Source organism: Vicugna pacos, chromosome 15 (assembly GCF_048564905.1).
Source record: "Vicugna pacos chromosome 15, VicPac4, whole genome shotgun sequence".
NCBI classification, from domain to species: Eukaryota; Metazoa; Chordata; class Mammalia; order Artiodactyla; family Camelidae; genus Vicugna; species Vicugna pacos.
Window position 1 is genome coordinate 31,374,548 of NC_133001.1, and position 21,485 is coordinate 31,396,032.

Genomic DNA, 21,485 nt, shown 5'->3' on the forward strand with positions numbered 1-21,485 from the left:
AATTGGTAACCCTGCAGATGTTTTCTCACCATTGCCACAAAACTTCCTATAACATTAGTTTTTATTAAATTGATTTTACCTTTGCTTTGGAGCAGGGATACTGAAACAGATGGACTTTGCAAAAGTCATCAGCAACAGCTATCACCTTTCTATTGTGGGATCGCACCAGTGCATTGATATCTGTCCCATCAGATCCTTCTGGCCAGACACCTTTGATATGGAGACGGGGGGGGGGGGTAGAAAAATTAGCCTGAAAAACGTAACTGCACTGCTACATGTGTTTTAGAATCTTACTGATTTTTCATCTGTGTTCAAACTCTTAACTGCTAACATTTCCCTTACAAATTTTGTAGTGGCTCAATACTTTATTCAAATGATGAAATTTTACCCAAAATCTAACTAACTACTAATACACTGAAATAGCTTCAAGATGGAAAATTTTAAGACTTTAAGACTCAAAAGTACTCACTAGTAACCAGCAGGTGGTGCTAATAAATAATTTTAGTTTTAGCTTATCTCACATCTCACCTCAACAATAAGCTCTTCCTGTTTAAAGTTTCTAGTTGGAGGGGAAGTTCTCAGTTACTTCTGTAGCAAACGAAGTACAGAAACAATGCCATAGCACTGATTCTCCAAAGTGGATTCTGGGTAATTGTAAAATTTACAGACTCTTTCACTGATCCCTTTTAGACAGGCACTTAAAGGACCTCATTCTTTCTTAGTGGAAATGCACGGGACATCCATTGGTCTATCATGCTATACATAGAATTTTCCTGGAACTATTATTTATGTCCAAAGGTCGACACAGCAAATTTAATTATTCTGAATCATTATGACACACTGGTTCAACATAATAAGCACAAACCTCTACTAGATTAGATTAGTCTGAATTTATTGCGGACCAAAACTGGATTCTTCAGAGAATAAATTTTGTATTGGTTCAATCCTAATACACTTCTCTGAATTGGGCATTAATGGTGATAATACCAAAGAACACATGTAGACTAGTTTTGTTTAGAAATTTAACCAAGTAAATATAAATAAAAACCCACAATCGCCTTTCCCAAATGTCACGTCCTTACCAAAGACTTGAAAGCCTAGCACACAGGTGTATGTCGTCCAATCAATGTCCTTACAATCCGATCGATTCCTGATTAGTTTGCAGCCATTTGGAATGTCCCCTTTAAATTCAGAAACAGGAAGTATGATCATAGTGCTTGTGTACAAATGTACTTGACAGTGCATCTTGATTCAAACTAGCCACGTTTACTTGTATTTATTATCCATACACTGAAAAACATTAAGACACACTTAACAAGGCAAAGTGTTTAACAGGGTTTATAGATAGAACTACAAACTGTTTCCCACTGAAATTGTTCTTTAAAAAGCATAATTGCTCATCCATTATACTCCTTCCTGTCTCCAAGAAAAGTTGTTAAATACAGAACCATTCAGAGCAGCACCAGTCTCCCTGAATAATTTCCTATGACATTTAAATGAACTCACTACTTTCTTTGAGATTCTCAGTCCTTAGCCAGCTCAGAGCCATACGAGCTTTGTCAGGTCAGGGGCCAGTGTGCAGCTGCTGCACAATTCAGTCCCTGCAGCCTGCTCATTACTGCCCGACAGACACGTCTCAGCCGCACGTGATCGTTCATACTCACAGTACAGGATCTCATAGTCTCCCGAGTTAGACATTATATACTTGTTGTCTGGGGACCAGTCAAGGTGTGTGATATAGCTGGAATGTCCCTAGGAAGTAACACATCAACTATTTAGAGAGCAGTTAAGAGTTCTGAATGACAAATAGTTTCACAGTAGCCAGTACTGTCTTCCGAGTAGCCGTTCACCAGGAATCGCAGGTCCTTAGTTCTTTTTTACACTACCTTGTTTGGAGCCAGAACTTTGGAATTTAAAGAAACCTGACCACCGTGGAAATGTTAAGCACCTGGAACCTGGTCTCTCCACTTAGATAGCAGCAACAAGCACCTACCACCTGTGCGACACTTCCAAGACAGACAGTCTCAAACTTGTGTCTTCAAAGACACTGTAACAGATACCACAACCTCAGGCCTTATTTCAAGTCACTAGTGTCCCTAAGTTAGCACAGTTATTTTTATCTTTATTTTTGAGAATGAGGTATTGGTTGCAGGTTGAGCACAAAGAGTACAATTTTCCTGGGCTGCTTCCTGAGTACCCACAGGACACCCCAGAGGCTGAGGAAGATGGGACACACCCACAGTCACACTGGAGATCTCTTAGAAAAACTCATCTCCAAAGAATATTCTGGATGAACAGTTACCCAACATCGCACTCCCTCTGAACAGCTGGATCCAATAATCATCTGACTCCTTAAATAAGAATACAGTGATCTTTTTCTGCTTAGGTTTTATTAACACTGGGAATTTAGACCAAAAAAATTTATTAAATGCTGTATTTTCTTGGCTTCACATGTAAGCATTTGATGACTTCCAATAAACTACTGCAGATAAATCAAACAGGTCTTAAGGTTTACAACCAGGTCGATGAATATTCAAAATTACTTTTATCTCCTGCAGTCTGTATTAAAACATTTAATTTCTGTTGTACTTTTTGAATTGCTAGCTTTCTGCTCACATGGTTTTTATTTTTAAAGGTAAGAAATTCAAAATACCTGAGGTATAGTTTCTAATGATTTACATGAAGCATTTTCATTTTTCTAGCAGTCTTCTGAAGTCTAAGACGTCCTAAAACCTTTCTGGAGCTATGATCACCACAGTGCTGCATGGTAAATACCCATATTTATACATTTAAATGAATTTAAATGATGTGAATTTGAGAACTAAGAAGCTTCCTGGAATCACTGGGGATTAGGTGGTACATTAGAGAAGAGGTTGTGAATCACTTGCTAGGCATGTGGGAGACCTACCAACTTAACAAGAAATCAGTTTCAATGCCAGAAAGACACATGTGGTTCTTGGATATTTTCTGAATGCGGCAGGGAGGATGGGGTTCACATAGATCTTTTTCATAGTGCTCATGAGTCTGATGCCTGGCTCTGACATCCAGAGAAGCCACGCTTCTAAGATAAGAAAAGTGCTACTACATGAATGAAGGATTTAACTAGATTAATCATGGCAAAGTACTGTCCTCCAAGAAGTATTCATCCTAATGTAGTACTTAAAAATACTGTTTGAGTCTTTGTGAAAAGAATTTAATAGCACTGCTTAGAAAAGCATCAAAGCACCGTTTGGATGCATAATATTCATGCAACGCACATCTGTGTTGGACACAGACTGTATTTAGATGGTAAACTAAATCAATGTAAGTATTTTCAAAAAAAAAAAAAAAAAAAAAAAAAAAACCTCTTGAATAGGAAAAGTCCCCAAATTCAGAAAAGGCCTTGGGGCAGTTACCAATTTATATTGGGAAACAAAGTGAATATTTTTTTTTGGTAGTATGGAGTCCAATAACCAAGCAGAGAAAAAGTTAGATGCAGTTGTTTGTTGAGAGTCTGTAACGCTGCCTTCCCAGATGCCACTTCAGAGTGTCCCCCCTGCCCTGGGCCCACGAGAATAATTACAAGTGATAGTGCTTGAGAATACACTGGAAAAATCAAAAATATTTCAGCTAAAGCTTTGTCAACCACTGAAGGTCATCATCTACAGCAGTGGTTTGCAACCCTGGCTATATATTAGTATTACCTGGGGAGTTTTAAAAAAAGCACTGAGGCCTTGAGTTAGGGCAGTAAGTTTTTTCCTAAGTAGGTGTCCCCTCACTATCTAGAGCAGTGCTGTCCAATGGAGCTTTCTGCGCTGATGAAAATGTGTACCTGCACGGTCCAGTGCAGCAGTAACTAGCAGCCTGTGGCTTCTGAGTACTCAAAATGTGGCCAACGCTCCCAGAGAACTGAACTGTATTTAATTTCATGAACAAAGTTGTGCTTAGTGGCTGTGATACTGGATAATGCAGGCTGAAAACGGTCCATTGTTTCTCTACTGATCTGAAAATACCTTTATTATTATCTAGTAAATTTCCATATAAATAGAGATCTGTTTTTGGACTCTCTTTTCTGTTCCATTAGTCTATCTGCCTATTCCCAGCCAGCTGTGATAGTTTTGTGGTATGTGGAAAATTTCATATGAATCTTAAACCATTTTACCAAGCTCATGAATACCATGTTGGAAATTTAAGTAAGAGTGCATCAAATTTAGAGAATAATTTGTAGAGAACAGATATTTTTATCAGACCTTTTCATCTAGAAACACATTATGTCTATTTTTTCAGTTCTTAGTTTGCCTTTCAGTCATGTTTCACATGCTTGCTGTGCTTTTCTTGCCAGGTCTGCTCTCAAAGCAGCCACAGTTTTTGTTGCTATCGCAATTAAGATTTTTTTCCCCATCACATTTTTGATATGCTCTGCTGGACTGAGGGAAAGCTGATCTTTAGAGTGTAGACTGTCAGACTATCCAATCCAGTCTTTAGAGTGTAGGTCTGGAGAGCATAGCTTATCCACTCCACATTCTCTCCTCCTACGTGCCCAGGAAAACACTATGTTTCCTAACCTCTTTCTGCAGCTGTGGGTGCCAGAAGTCACTGAGTGAGGCTTCTGGGAAAACTTTAAGAGAACTGACTTAGGAGAGCTGACGTTTTCCCCTTGCTCTGATCCCGTCTTCCTGGGACTAGGATGTGATGACTGGAATTCCAGTAGTACCTTGTTGAGGATGATGGAGTTAGAGAGAAAGAAGGATCCTGAATCCCCAAAGAATTCTTTTAAATGAGAACATAACCCTCATTTGATTAAGCCACCAAGTACTGCAGTATAATTCTTGTTATAGTAATACTGAAATATGTACTGCAATAGTTTTATGGGTTATTTTCTTGGAGATTTCTAGGTAGACAGTTTGGAAGCCTTTTACTCATCTCTTATTCATACATATATTTTCAGTTACCAACATCCTGACATCTTTGTCCTGACACTTATTTTACCAGCACTTCTTGCCTACTCTGCCAGACGCTGTAATGCTTTTTAGTGTATCGCTGCAACTTCAGCGTACTGTACTTCCTGGGCTACGATCTTTGAGTAGCAGCGTTGAAAGGTACATAGAAACTTGAGTCAAACAGAAAGCTAGAATGCCGGCATTCAGGGACAGGTTCCGACTGCTTGGTCAGAGTCCATTAGAGGGACGCTTCCCAAAGTTCTATGCTGGTATCCTGCTGCAGCTATGGGGTCACTTCAGTGTTAACTAGTCCACTTCAGTGTTAACTAGTCACAGGAAATACTGAAAACAAAATAGAAAACAGCATTTGTATTTGGATCTCGGAGAGTACTTCCAGTTGCCACATTTTAATCTTTACAGCAATCCTATAAAAGTAGGCACTACTATATTCTCCAATTTTAAGATACCAAAATTAAGACTCAGAGAAGTTAATTAACTTGCCTAAAGTTGCAAACTAGTAAGCAGTAGAGGCAGCATTAGCCCAGTTCTGTCCTACGTCATAGCAGACAACAGACAAAAGCAGCTAATATGAGACTGTAAGACCAGCTGGCAGAAGCAGACAGCAAGGAGAAGTGATAGCTGGAAGCAAAGCACAGAACAGAGGATAACGAGAAAAGCAGAGCAGTCGAGCCTCAAAGAGTACTATAAACTTTAACAGTTCCTAATGATATCTCAAAATAATACTTTCATACACACTAAAATAAAAAGCTGCGTAACTGAAGAAGGCCATGTCTCATGCAACTGCTAAACTTGCCACTTCTCAGCACTTCCAAGGTCATTCTCACTGTCCAGTGTCACGCACTGCACTTCCCACTCTGCGCCCGCCGCTGTGCTGTAAGAGCACAGCACAGTCATACACATACTGAACGGCTGAGGCACTTGCGTACCCTGGGGAGTCTAAGAGTCAGAAGAACAGGGTTCAGGTCCCAGATCTGCCACTACATCACGATGCGACCAAGGACAAGTCATTTACCTTTTCTGAAACTCAGTATCTTCATCCATAAAATGAAGGCTGAGCTAAGTAAATGCTAGAGTGCTACCTGTAAAATTTTATGATTCCACAAGATTACATTTGATAACACTCTTGTTTATTAAGGCATGGACTTTTCTAAAAGGTTGGGGTAAAAAATAATTAAGAAAAATTTGGCGCCTGGTAAGGGTAAATTTAAGTAATCTAAAAATTCCTTTCAGTAGAACATTTAATTTGATTGTGTTGTACAGTGAGGCGCTATTACACTACTGTTTCATATCCCAAATATTAAATTAAGATAATAAGTCAATTAAAAGATAGGATTTAAATAAATTAATGGATACTGATTCATAATTTTTGTCAAACTAAAAAAACTATTTTGGATAAATTCTAAAACTATATAATTGCTTGTAGATCAGCTTATATATAGGTGGATGACAAAATACACCAAAAAAGAAAAGAAAAGAAAATCTCTTCTTTGAATAGTAAATGGCCTGGGTTTACTTATGTATATGCTTCTAAAAACTCATTCCCCTAAAACTGTTTTGTGATAAAGGCTGTTAAAGGATCTGTGCTAATTCATCAAGTGATCTGCTAATCCTAAACTGATTTGCTAACACAGATAACAAACTACCTCATTTCCTATAAAAATCATACTTAAATATACTGAGTACTTCTTATCTGCCAAGCACTATTCTAAGTATTTTATATGCCTTGTTTTAATCTAGTAAAGTAGAAAGTACTATTATCCTCACTGAATAGATGAGAAAACCAAAGTAGAAAGTTTAAATAACTTGCTCAAGGTCACACTTGAGGTGGTGAAACGAAAATTAAAATCCATGTTGTCTGATCCCAAGTTTGTGCTCTCAGCTCCTACCTGCCTTTCTTGTCGTGCCCTTAGCTTAAATGTGTACTGTGAGGACAACGAACAAATCTTACATATATATTCCCCGTGCCTAGAACATCTTCCTAGTTAGCAGACTGCCTGCCATAAGGTAATTACTCAGTATGTCCACAGAATTGAATCCAATCTTCATCTTACAATGATAAACCAATCAGAAATGCAACAAATTAAAGGGAATAAGCTTCTGTTAATTCTCTTAATGCAGATGAATCGTCATATAAACTATGCTATTTTCAGCACTAGAGAGGTCACATAGGAAACTGCAGTGTCAAGGGTAGGCAGGATCATGAGACATTGAGATTAAAATGCGAGAGACACCCTTTCATCTCTGATTCACTCCATTTAAAAAAAGTGTTATTTTCCAAAGATTTCCTAAGGAAATAGCTTTGATTTAAGAAACTGCCTTAAAACTAGTCAGAGAGAGAAATATTAAACTCCCATGAAAGGAGAAATCTTTCTAGAGCACACATGGAACAGCTATACTCTGCTGTCAGGGAATCTCAGTTTTCAAAGATTGACATTCAGGTTTAAAGTTTAAAGCAGATACATCAATGTAAACATTTAACTCTCTTTCTAATAGAAGTAAAGATCTCCAACCACTTTACAGCTTAATTTCTTTCACTTCACTACTTACAGTGCACTTTCCATGTCTGCTATATTTTCTTCCATTTTCTGAGACTACATAGAGGTAAATAAAGTTGTCATGAGATCCTACAGCCAGGAAGGTGCCATCTAAAATCAAACAGGAAAAAATGTTGGTTAAGCAAATACATTGATAGGTTTATTTACTGTCACTTCACTGGACCTATACCAAATGACATTTTACAAATGTTGTTAAATCTCATCAACTTAACTATTATTTGGTGTTTAATGAATGAATCCTTCCATTACTAAGCAAAACCAAGTGGTCATCTGGTCCAGTACAAAACTCTCTTCTTGGAAATGCTCACAGGCCTTGGACTCTTCCCTTAGCCTCATCTCCTTTCTAGTTAGCTACAAACTGGCCCCAGGGAGGTTAACCTGCTTTTATGGGTCTAAGTATACAATATTCACATGGCAGGCAGAGTATACAATTGCTTGTTTCAGCCAAGCACATAGGATCTCTGCAACTACAGGGTAGGCTCTCATGGGAAGGGACCATGTTCTCTTTTACGATCTACTCCATTATACTTACCATATAACAGATGGTCAATAAAGTCCATCTTTGAGTTTTAATTGCTACATCTGCAGTAATTATTTGCTGTTATAGCACTAAAAAAAAACCAAACCCAAAACAGAAAACCTTTCCTGCTTCAGGGTAACTGTTGCCAGGCTTATAGCTGGAAGCAAATACTTTTCCTTCCTTGTTCAACACACAGAATAGTATTCTGGGCTTCCTTTGAAGCAATTTAGAAGTGATCAAAAAGGTCATTTGGACTCCATGCTGATCCAACAACTATTGGAATGTATTTTCAAATATAAGAAAACATCATTTGGACTAATTTCAGGGAAGAATGATGTGAATCAAATCCATATTAATAATGGGAAAAAGGAATTAGAATATCAAAGAAAATTAACATTTTGAATAAAGTACAAGAAGAATTATGCAAAACGGCTAAATGAACTGACCAAATCCTTATGAGTTGCTAAGTATTTTATCTAATTAACAAACCGTTACTAAGTAACAGTAAAAATCAAGCTAGATTTTAAAGAACTTGAAGGCCTATAAAATGTGTACATTTTGAATAGTATAATTTCTTTTACATTCTGTTATATACAAAGAAGAGGTTACTAAATAGATTAACATTCAGCCTAATACCTATTCAAAAATCTAAGTATGTGTAGTTCCAAAAAAGTGGTAGTTGATTGCACTGTATTCTGCTTTCAATTGCAAATGCAGTTGTAACAGTTTGCTCTAAATTTATGTTTGCTTGATGATTCAGAATGCTGTTTAACTTTGGCAGATCTTTTGCAGTTTCCTGCAGCAGAATTTAATCTGATGTTGGGGGACACATTCAATACTTAACAACTCTAGAGAGTAGAGGAAAAAGTAGTCAGCTTTACTGGAAGTGAAAATATGTAATTACAGAGAAATGCTGTGAATGCCAGGATGGGGTAAATCTGCCTACCTACTGAGTAGCGCATCACAGAGAGCTGTTCATTCCCATCTGTGTGGATAGAAACTAGATCTCTGGTTTCTGCGTCCAGAACAAACCACCTGTTAAGAAGTAAAATCAAAATTTTCTTTAGCTATTAGCATTTATAGAAAAAAATGGTTGCTGACTTTTTCTACCTTTTTAAAAAGAAATTTATTAAGCAGAACATTTTTCCCTCTTCTAATGTTGAATTCATCTTGCAAAGTGTTGCTAGATACATTATAAATATACTTATATGGGCCTCAGCATATTCTCATTTCTATTTAGGTATTCACTGAATGCCAACAGTGTCTCTTTGCGAGGCATGGTTCAAACAGAAAATGACAAGATGATCAGTGTTCTTGAAGATTACACTAGAGCCAGGGAAAAGTAAACGAACCAATTGAAACAAAGAACAATTAAGTGCCAACTCCACTGATGGTGACTATGGACAATAGAGGAACTCATAGAAGGAAAATGAGTAATAGCAGACATAGAAAAACTTTTCGCAAGGATGTAGAATATAGCTGAGCTGAATGATGAGGGAAAGACATACAGGCAGTTTGGGCAGGAGGAGTGACAGCTGCAGCTATGGAGGTTGGGAAGGAGCAGGACAGTATGAAGGTGGGAGGGAAAGGCAGAGGGTCATTCATTTGGTGTGATTTCAAAGGAACCAGCAGGGGACACTCTGCCTCTCCTATGCCCCCAATACCTGCACATGCAAACTCTAAGTTCTTTGAGAGACAGTTTTTCATTCACATTTATAGGAAAAGTCAAAATGTGAAAGCCTCTTGAGAGGTTAAAACAATGACTGAAATCCAACAACATAATAAGTGACTCTTATCAGACCCTCTTCTAAAAGCACTTGAAGGAAGGGATGGTGCTTCAGAAGAGCGTGGTGAGATAACTGGGTACAAAGCAAAGACTGGGAACTAAGGAAGGACAGCTAAGGGACAGATAAGGAAGAGGAGGGCAGGTTACAGACAGCATGCACAGCTGGCTGCAGGAGTTCAGAGCAGATCAGGCACTAAATAAGTATTTGTAGAATGTATAAATGAACACACACAACGTAAGTCTGGAACATGACTAAGTTTTAGCAAGAATTATTTAATAGTAATGCAGAGTGTAGGAAGAAATGGTAGGGGTGGAAAAAATGGGACAAGATTAGAAAAATAAAATCACTATCTTACTCTCATGTACTGCATGGAACAACAAGAGCAGCAAGTTTTATTTCTATTTATTCAGATGGGAAAAATTCCACCAATAAAACAAGTCATAACAACAGTTCCTTTTAATTTTGAAGCACTGTAACTAACACCTGGAAAGAGACCACTAAATTTAAAAAAATTTTATTTAGGAGAGAGAAAAGGCCCTAAAAGAATTAAAAAAAAAAAAGAATATTTGGTGATGTTGCTTAACATGCCTCAACGTATTCAAGGTAGAAGATAAAAGACCAAAAGATCCCAACTTTTTGCCTATCACTGAAATCCCTCTCTAATTAAACATGTTCATGAATGAATTAGTAACTTGTGAGCGGTGGACTGAAACTTCTAGGTAGCTAATCAAGTTCATAAATACTGTCTCTTACCCAGGGAAGAAAAATAGCTTCTATTTGTAAATACTTGAGATTATATAAACGAAAGCCAATCAGCAGGAAACTGGCATTTTGAAGCCCTGTGGTGAATGTTTGATCATTTCCATTTCCAAAGGTGAATAAGAAACACACTTTATCGCAGCTGGACAGTGCCCACAGATTATGGGTTTTGTCTGAGAATGTAATTCATTAATCAGTTTTTATGGCTGCCACCGTGAAACTCCTCTGAGTCAAGAAATGCCAAAGCTGATGCCAAGTGAACTGCCTTTTCAAAACAGGGAACAAAATATCCCAAACTCAGACTGCACAGACATACCTAAAGAACAGTGAGACATGGCACCACTCTGCAGGTAGCAGGTTTCAGGTTCTTATTGCGTTTATGAAAACTTTGCTATACTTTCTTAGGCATTTAAAATGATCAATTTTTATTTTGGAGAAGTTCCAACTGATACTGTCTTAAGACTGCTTCCAAGTCAGTTTAATTTTCCTAGGAAAACTGCAAACAATTTTGTCTCTTTGGAAACTCTCTTAAAAAGTAACTAAAAAAACTCCAGAATGTCTGTTGGTATAATATGTAGAAACCTAAAACTCTGAGTCATTTACTGGTTAGAGATGGTAGCTCTCAAAAAAGAAAAAAAACCTGCTTACTTTTTCTGTTTCTTTAATTACATATCAGAGATTAATTCTTCCACTTTTGGCAAGTAATTTTCAGTAATAATTAAATAACTTTGCTATTGAAAGTATACAACTTCCACATGGATCCCCAGCAATTATTTTAAAGCTCCCACCCTTTTCATTGCATGAGTTATGTTCTACCTTTAGAAAAGGCTTTCAGGCTCAGGACCTCTATCCCTAACAAAGGGATGCAGAGGATGACAACAAATCCTTTATTTTAGCAAAGGGAATTTCTAGAAATAATATTTAAGTTTTCACTGTGCTGAACTGTATTTTCATTGTAGTCTAGAGTATATACATTGGAGCTAAGGTTTTGCTTTAAGATAATTTGGAATCATTATGGGACTCTATATGATCTCAAGGACCTAATGGGTCCTTCTCAGAGACAGGAAATCTTTGGCCACATATGTAAACTGTTATGACTTGTGAGTCAAGTACCTACACACAGCACCATCATTAACTTGATGATGACTTTTTAAAAAGACACTATATTGATTTGTTTAGTGGCAAAAAAGAATCATAAGATTTTACAGCTGGGAAATACCATATTTTAAAGTCCCTGAATGAACATATAACTGTTTAAAATATGAGTTTAAAAATATTCATCATAATATAAAGTATGTCCTCTGGGTGGCAGGTTTGTAACTTTTCCCACCTGCTTCGTTATGAAGCTTCCACTTAACAAGAACAGGGATGTGGCTTTTATAATCAGAAAACCACAGGGAAGAAAAGCCCAATTCAACCCTCTTACTTTGTAAGTAAGAGCACTGAAATCCTATGATGTCAAAGCACTTGACAAGCCACCAACCAACTAGTTAGTGGCAGAGCCAGGAGAGAGTGTCTGCCCCTTGTGCTTTTCACTACGTCACACCAAGGAAAGGTGTGATCCCATGGGAAGTGCTCGCTCTCTATCTCTGAGATACACTAACATTTAGAGATGCAGAGAAGAAAGGAGTCAGCAAAGGAGGCAGAATAGGAGTTTATAATCCAACTGGGGAGACAGTGAGTTCATACAGTAAATAGTTCAAAGTAAAACGAATTTCACAAGTACTAAGGATGATGAAGTTTAAGAGCAGGGAGTAATCACTAAGGATGGAGGCGTCTAGGACCTCAGCACATCAAATGTGGTGAGGACAGGTGGGGCATAAACAGATGGAAAGGGGTAGGTAAGAAAACACAAAGAGGGCTGAAGTGTAAAGGACAATAAGTTGACCATTCTGCGAGGAGTGGTGAGGGAGAGATTTTTAAATGGGCTTTAAAGGCCAGGCTAACAAGTTTGGATTCCACTGTTTAGGTATCAAGAAGCTTTTAGGAAAGTTCTAGTCCAGTTAGTTCATAGTTTCCTAAATTTGCTCAATCCATTCCTCCTGCTTGATATGAGCTCCTAACTCTTCACTGCTTCTTCAAGATTTCAGCGCTCCTTCAAGCCAGGACCCATCCCACCTCCTCTGGGAAGTGTTCTCTGACCACTAAGGCTCTCAGTCATTTCTCTGTTCATCTTCAAGCATTAGTGCCTGTTTATTCAAGTAATACTAAACTACAAATATGCCATGCTCGCTGTCTTTCTGTGTAGTATCTTATTAGGCTATAAGCTGCTTGGGTAGGGGCCATGTCTCATATTTCTTTGTGCCACTCCCTGCACGTAGTGCTCCGCAGCCTGCCGGAGCTCGGAGCAACTCAGAACTGGAGCTACGACAAGGCAGAACTCAGGGAGATTCATGCTGATGGAGTTCAAAGACACCGTGCACCCTGGGGAAAAGTGAGCTCAGGAGTACCCACAGGCCAAGTTCAGTAACACCAAATTACAGAGGGAAAAAGCTATTCTTTTCTAATTAGAAGTTTTCTCTTTTAATTATGTCATAGTGTCAGCTAGTGCTAATATGCCTTTGACATTTCCCTTTTGAGCAGAAGGAACATTTCTTATGCTCAGAACCTTCCTAGTCAACAGTATCTGGTTAGAATTTGGTAACAGTACTTTAGCTACATTGCTGGTTTGCCAAGGTTACCGTCAAATCAAAGTAACCTTTAAAAACTATATAAAAAAATAAAAAAAGATGAGTTGAGCTGGATCCCCAGTCTCTCTAGGTCTAAGGTTCTGTGATTCCATGTCAAAAACTAAATGAAATTCTATACCTACCCACTCACCAGGCTCATTTTCCCAGTCTGCTTCCTCGTCAAAGCTGTCACTATCACTACAGACCAAAACCTTGGGGTCTTCTTTGAAGTCACCTCTCTCAGTCTGCCCACTCCCCTTTCCATCCTATATGGTTATTATACACAGTATGTTCTATATACTGCCTCAATTCCACGGATTTCTTTCTTTGAAACAATTTCCAACTTTGCTTTTTATTCTCCCTACCATCACTTCAAGTCTACTGATTTCTCGAACTCTGGGTGTCTCACTTCCATTTATCAGCCTATATAATGACTACGGCAAAAACTCCTGCCTCTAATACTATATGTTGGTTTGGAAATAGAACTGGATCCAACCAAGAACAGATTAAAGTTCTGTGCAAACTTCTTGGGGATTTTGTCTGAGCTGATACACACCTATCATCCTGATGGGATGGCAAATATAGTTGTCATTTCTCTAAGGCCTGTAAGTGGTATAAAGATTAAGTGCCTTTTGAGAAACTAGTTTCAAAAAACAGGAAGGGAAGAAATGATTAACTGGGGTCTTGGGAAAATCAAGCAATATTTATCTTACCAATAATTCAGAGATTATAAACTTTCATGTTCATAATGGTTCAGGCTCACATATACTGTGAGCTTTATGAAGAACTTTAAATTCCACCAAGATACACAAATTTAAAAAAGTGACAGAACATTATATTTGAAAATATGTGGTATGCCTACGTGTGATTTATTGATTAAGTAGTTTATGAGTCATTGGTTCAATAAATCTAAAATTTTGATAACTAATGACTAACAATTACTAGTATATACTAATTTTTATCTATTTATATGCTTTAAGTCTACATTTTGGTTTAGAGGATATCAGCCTTATTTAAAGCCTTAATGAAGTGCCAATATTGCCAATACCAAAACCAGACAAAGACATCACAAGAAAACTATGGACAAATACCCCTTATCAATATAGATGAAAGAAATATTGAACAAAATACTAACAAACTGAATCCAGTAACATATAAAAAGAATTATATGCCATGACCAAGTAGGATTTATGTCAGGAACACAAGGTTAACATTTGAAAATGAATTTATGTAATACTCCATCTTAATAAAGGACAAAAACGATGTTATCTCAATAGACCAGAAAAGGCATTTGACAAAAATCCAACATTTTTTCATGATTAAATAAAATTCTTCAGAATAAAGAGCATCTATGAAAAACCCACATTAACATGATACTTCATGGTGAAAGGCTGAATGCCTTCTCTCAGAACTAGAGAACAAGATCAGGATGACCACTCTTGCCACTTCTATTCAATACTGTACTGGAGGTTCTGGTCAGGACAGTTAGGCAAGAAAAAGAAAAACAATTCAGCTCGGAAAGGAAGAAAACTATTATTTGCAGATCACATGATCTTATATGTATAAAATCCTGAGGAATCCACTAAAACAAACTATTAAAACTAAGAAACGAGTTCAGCAGAGGTACAGGATACATATAAGATCAATACACAAAAAGCAGTTGTATTTACATATTATCAGCAATGAATACTCTGAAAATGAGTGAGAAAACAATTCCATATAAAATGGCATCAAGAGAATGAAATACTTAGACATCATTTAACAAATGTGCAAATCTGTACCCTAAAAACTAAAAACATCTTTGAAAAAAACTGAAGATCTAAATAAATAGAAAAATCCCTCCAGTCCATAAACTGGAAGACTTAATATTGTCAACATAGTGACAGTCCCCAAGTTGATCTATAAAGAAAAAAAAAATCCCTATCGAAATGCCAGCTAGCGTCTTTGAAGAAACTGACAAACTGGTTTTAAAATTTATGTGGAAATTCAAGGGATCCTTAATAGCAAAAACCATCTTGGAAAAGAACAAAGTTGGAGTACCCACATTTCCAGATTTCAAAACATTGTGAAGCTATAATAATCAAGACTGCAGTATTGGCATAAGATGGACACACAGATCAATGTAATATAACTGGGAATCCAGATTGAATGGTCAATTGATTTTTGACAAGGGTGTCAATACCACTCACTGGGGAAAGAATAGTCTTGTCAGTAAATGGTGCTGTAACAATTGGATATCCACATGCAAAAGAATGAAGCTGGGTATCTACCTCACGTCATACACAAAGGTTAACTCAAGATGAATCACAGATCTAAAAGTAAGAGCTAAAACTATAAAACTCTTTGAAGAAAACATAGTAGTAAATCCTTATGACCAAAGACAAGAGGAAGAATAGATAAATGGGACTATGTAAAATTTAAAACTTTTGTGCAACAAATGTTACCATCAAGAAAGTGAAAAGACAACCCTTAGAATGAGAAAATATTTGTAAATCACATATCTGATAAGGTACTGAGGGGGCAGGTATAGTTCAAATGGTGGAGTGCATGCTTAGCATACACAAGGCCCTGGGTTCAATCCCCGGTACCTCCTCTAAAAATAAATAAACCTAATTACCTCCAACCCCCTCCTCAAAAAACAAAAAAAACCCCTAAACTGATAAGGTACTATATCCAGACTATATAAAGACCTCTTACAACTCAACAATAAAAAGACAAACCAATTTAAAGATGGGCACAGCATATGAATAGATATTTCTCTAAAGAGGCTATACAAGTGGCCAATAAGCAGGTGAAAAAGATATTCAACATCATTAGCCATCAGAGAAATGCAAATCAAAACCACAATGAGGGGAGAGGGTATAGCTCAGTAGTAGAGCTCCTGCTTAGCATGGACTAGGTCCTGGGTTCAATCCCTGGTACCGCCACTTTAAATAAATGAATGAATGAGTAAATCAATCAATCAAATTATCCATCCCCTGGAAACAACAACAACAACAAAAAACCCACAATGAATAAGCATTTCACACCCACTAGGATGGCTATAATCAAAACACAGGCAATAACAAGTGTTGGCGAGGGTGTGGAGAAACTGGAACCCTCATACTTTACTGGTAGAATTATAAAATGACGTAGCTGTTGTGGAAAACAATTTGGTAGCTCCTCAAAATGTTACACAGAGTTATCAGCAACTCTATCCCTTGGTATAAAGCCAAGAGAGTTGAAAATATATGTCCACACAAAAACTTGTGTATGACTGCATTATTCACAGGAGTCAAGAAGTGGAAATAACTCAACTGATAAAGAGGCGTATCCATACAGCAGAGTATTTGGTGACAAAAGGGAATGAAATACTTATACATGCTATACAACATGGATGAACCTTCAAAACAGTATGTTGAGTAGAAGAAATTAATCACAATGACCACATATTGTATGATTCTGTTTATATGAAATGTCCAGGATATGCAAACCTATAGTAACAGAAAGTAGATCAGCTGCTCACGCCTGGAAGTGGGGGGAGGTAATGAGGAGAGACTGCTCACTGGCTCAGAGTTTCTTTCTGGGTTAATGAAAATGTTCTGAAATTAGCTTGTGACGAAGGTTGTTACAACCCTGTGAACTTCCTAAAAACTACTGAACTGTAGAAATGGGTGAATTTTATGGTATATGAATGGTATCTCAATAAAACTGTTAAAAAAGAATCCTTACTATATGAGGATTAGCAATGTTAAGGAAGTACTAGGTACACTTAGGGCCATGAATTTTTTCACCTTAGAAGTTATATCAGTAATACATTCTTTTAAAATGATAATTTTATTTATCACTGTGATAATATATTCACACTTGTGCTTACTTCTTGATTATAAGAAATAGAAGATTTCCAGATCTCGATGTGAGGGCATCTTTACACATTTCTGCTAGTCACCTTTTCTGGATCATGCACAATTTGGATACGCGTTTCATTATACTAAAAACAAAATTCCTTGCTCCGAGTGTGACTTTTTTCAAGCTTAAGGTCAGTGATAATCTGAATGGCTACACTGAGGAATTTTCAGTTTTAGGCAGTACAGGTAGGCACTCACAGACCCGTGTAAAAAATAATAAAGGAGAACGTTTTCTTAAGAATCAACAGAATCTAATTAGGTATGAAACCAAATTTAGGAGTTATGTATAAAATGAACGCTGATAACTACATCTCCCCTAGATTCTAATTAACCCCCAACTCCATGCCAGAAAGAACTGACAGCAGTTCTTATTTAGTTACCGCATCACTCATTCCTAAGGTATTTTCTACTCATCTCCAAGAGGACGCCGGCTTAACTTTTAGCTTAAGTCACTTAAATTAAGTGACTTCTCATTTTAAGCCTGTTCATGATGAAGCTTTAATATAAACAGTTACACTCAATGTTAGAAAGTAATTTCAGTTAGTTGGATCAGATCAGGTTTTCCTTAAAAACTGGGGCTCTGTATGTACATGTATGCCTATATTGTACATTCATCCGGTGAAGGGGTGAGTCTTAACGATTCACATCCTTCTAGCCCTTACTACTCCATGTGGTGTTTAACTCCTTCTTATATATAGTGGAGTTTCTGCTTTGCACTCTGATGTAGCCTGAATGCCCACAATAGTGTCTAACAAATAGTAGGTGCTTAATGAATAATAACTGAATGACTGATTGAGTATATACAACAGAAAGAGCAACAAGTATATAACTGTGCCATTTAGAAGATTAATTCTCCAGATCAGATTGTGAACATTCCTGAATAACGGTTACACATCCCACCACTTTGATCACTCAGCTCACATTTCCCTTAAAGACCCTACCTGCCTGAGTGCGTTCCTATGGCCACCACTGTGCCACTTGGATGAAAATCTGCACAGTGTCCTGGTTCCTAGAAGAAAGACAGACAGCTGTTGGGGAGTACATGAGAAAGTCTCCCTAGATCTATGGGAATAGTGGCAAAACATATTTGAAAATAACTTGTTTCTCATAAACATGGAATCCCAATCAACTCTATCGTAGCCAATGGGAAATACCACATGGACATGACAGGAAAAAGAATTTCAGAGCAGGAGGGGACATGCTGGCAGGGCAGTGGGGGAAAGGACAACCAGCTTGAGGCTAGGCACCGAACAACGGTAAGGCTACTGACAAACACCTGTACAGTTCTTTAGAGTCTGCAAAGAACGTGTCTACACCTTTTAGGCTAGAAAAGGTGGCTATCTGGGTGGGGTAGGGAGAATGTACAGTAAGAGACCAACCCAAAAAGAAGACAGTAGAGTCTGTTAGTGAGCAGTCCTTACTGAACTCAACTGCACCACCACCAGAGGCCTAAACTTTCCCAGAACAATTAATGCTCTATAAAGATGTGAAATATTTTTGATTTTTACTAGAAAAATTGAGCTCTGTCCTGTTAATTTGCTTTTTTGGAGTGGGTTCATGCTGTACTTTGTGCATAAACACTCTCCCCTTACCTCTTCCCCTTTGCTGAGTTATGTAAATACTTCTGGTTTTAATCAATGCTGAGTCCTTTTTGCTTTGCTGCTATCAGCTGCCAGTTTAGGGAGTTTCTGTGGGGAGATTATTATCATATTTTTGCTTTACTCACATCTACGAGCCTGGTCCATTCCAGCCTGTGTTCCACTGAGTTCCACATGCACACCTGTCTGTCCTGAGCACATGTCAAGAGCAAATCTTTGAAGGGATGTGTGGCAAGACCCCAAAGCTCATCTGTATGACCCTGAAAATGAAATACATCCAGTGTAATAAGAAACAAAGGGTATCATCAGAAATATTCAGGCAATGGTTAAAATCATACAGCTTACCTGTACTTCTATTTGGAAGCCGTCATTAAACGTTCCCCGTAAAATAAAGTTCCGTGATGTGCCTACCAAAAATTGATCTGCCTTTCCTTCTGCTACAGCTCTGATTGTTCCATACTGATCAGGAACCTAAAAAAAAAAAAAAAATTTGTAAAGTCACCATACACATACTCACCTGCATTAATTATCACTTGAAGACTGCTGTTATAGCTGGAATCAATTACGGGGTAATAAATGACAGAACTCCAAATTTGAAAATAATAAGGTAAAATCTTATGCTAATAAATGATGTGTTCAATTACATTTTATTACACAGAAGTTATAATGCATTACCAACATTCTTTGCTTCAATTTTTAATTCATCTTTTATATAATTTCAAGAGTTAAGGATTAGGAGTAGGAGATAAAAGAGTAAGTTCTAGTAGATCACATGAAAACTGTGGTCTCGTTTTATTACTTACTGGTTATATTATTTTGGGTTAAGTCATTTGGCCTGAGACAAATTTCTTTCTCTATAATACAGGGATGTATTTTCTTGGAAATGAAGCCTAAAAGCAGTACTATCAGAATGCTGTTTTTTTTAGAGGAGATTCTGTCTGCAAAGCACGTTATGTGTAGACAAGACTGAGCATAAATTCAACATTTAAGTCATGAAAATATGGAAGCAATATTGAACTGTGAGATTTGCCTTTGCTCTGACAATCATTGATCTAAAACACTTCTTAGCTAAATCATCTCCTGAGATCTCAATTCAATTAGCAAACTTTTACTGAGCACATAACACCTGTCAGGTTTTATGGATATGCTTGGTTCATGGCATGAAGCAGACATACACAATTGGCATTATCATTAAGCCCAATGTTTAGAAGGTATTTTTTCAAGTTTTAAATAAAATTAAACTAGTCATCTTGTATACCCTGAAGCAGGAAACACTATTCGATGGATGTTAAATTTTAAGTTTGTATGGTTATATTTTTGGATCACTAAAAAATAACCTGAGAAATAAGTAACAAGCCACTTAATTATTCTGCACATTTTTCTTATTCCTTCAAGTTATTTTGTTTAGTGAATGATCCTTTTTCTCTTGTTTATTTCAAGGGAATAAAATGACAAGAATGTACATCAAATTTCCCAGAAAAGCGTAAGTTATCTTAATGTGGGATAAAATACATGAGTTTAGAGGGTTTAACATCGAAAAAATTTTATGTTCCATTTTCATCCTTACCTCTATTTCTCTTTCAGGATTCAGATCGTGATCCCACAGAATTATTTTTCTGTCTTTTCCACCTCCAGTTAATAACATCCCATTTCTCATCTGACAAAGTGTAAACACACTGCCATCATGAGCTTTGATTTGTTTACTGATCTGATAAACACCTAATATGATGAGGGAAAAATAAAAACACTAGTGATAATATTTTCCATCAGATTTTAGTGTCTTTCTAGAAGAAAACTTTAGCAGAACTACAGAGTGAATAAGCAAAAGTTTCTATAACTCAACAATCAAAAAACTGTTTTCAGCAATCTTCTGCAAGGCAGGTAGTCAAGCTTAATACAACCTTTTGCATTCCTGTCAATATTTAGCTACTTAGAAAATATTTCAAAATAATTTTTACAAAAAGGTAAGCTAATATAATGATAATTTCACAGACAACAGAGGCTACACTAGCCTCAGAACTTAACTATCTCTTATAATCATCTCATACAGTGGTTAGGGAGGGGATTACTCTTCTAATTTTAGAAATAAGGAAACATAGATGTAGATTTGGCTTAACCAACACCACATAGTTAGCTAGTGACAAAGCTGTCACTAGGACTCATGTCTCTTTACTCAAAAAAGCCTTCATTTCCTGCTGGGAAGAACCATTAATATTTAACATTTAACCACTGTTGACCTGGAGGCCTTCTGCTTTGCCAAGGATAACCCCTTTTATTTGCTGAGATATAGGGCACCGGGGAAGGTACAGGCAGGGGAGGCACTGGCGGCTTGGAGAAGTGACTTTTGACCAACCAAAGTATTTTAAAAACTGATTCAGCTACACCAATGTAAAGCTGAATGACATCCCAGCTTTCTTGTATATTTGAAAGTTGCTAAGATAGTACATCTTAAAAGTTCTTACCACAAGAAAAAAATCTAACTATGCGAAGTGATGACGTTAACTAAACTCACTGTGGCAATCACTCTGCAATACAGACAAAACAGTACGTTGTATACCTTAAGCTTATACAATGTTATATGTCAATTATATCTCAAAAAGACTGGAAAAAATTCTTCATATTCTAAAACTGCTCATTAACTGATAAATGGATAAATAAAATGTGGTATGTTCAGATCATGGAATATTATTCAGCCACAAAAAGGAATCAGGTACTAATACATGCTGTAACATGGATGAATTTTGGAAAAATTAAGGTTTAAGTGAAATAA

General features: G+C 37.1%; 1 protein-coding gene across 7 annotated transcripts in view; it reads right to left on the reverse strand.

Moving 5' to 3' along the window:
• Window positions 1-21,485, reverse strand: part of EML4 (EMAP like 4) — a 124,886-nt gene that overhangs the window by 3,335 nt on the left and 100,066 nt on the right. For all 7 annotated transcript variants that reach the window (XM_072937813.1, XM_072937812.1, XM_006211460.4 and 4 more), the window contains 9 exons: window positions 20,283-20,434; window positions 19,061-19,186; window positions 18,844-18,975; window positions 18,059-18,126; window positions 8,962-9,050; window positions 7,488-7,585; window positions 1,665-1,752; window positions 1,083-1,181; window positions 80-210 (listed from right to left, as the gene is read on the reverse strand). In XM_072937813.1, the coding sequence (XP_072793914.1) occupies window positions 80-210; window positions 1,083-1,181; window positions 1,665-1,752; window positions 7,488-7,585; window positions 8,962-9,050; window positions 18,059-18,126; window positions 18,844-18,975; window positions 19,061-19,186; window positions 20,283-20,434 (983 nt within the window). The remainder of the gene's footprint in view (window positions 1-79; window positions 211-1,082; window positions 1,182-1,664; window positions 1,753-7,487; window positions 7,586-8,961; window positions 9,051-18,058; window positions 18,127-18,843; window positions 18,976-19,060; window positions 19,187-20,282; window positions 20,435-21,485) is intronic.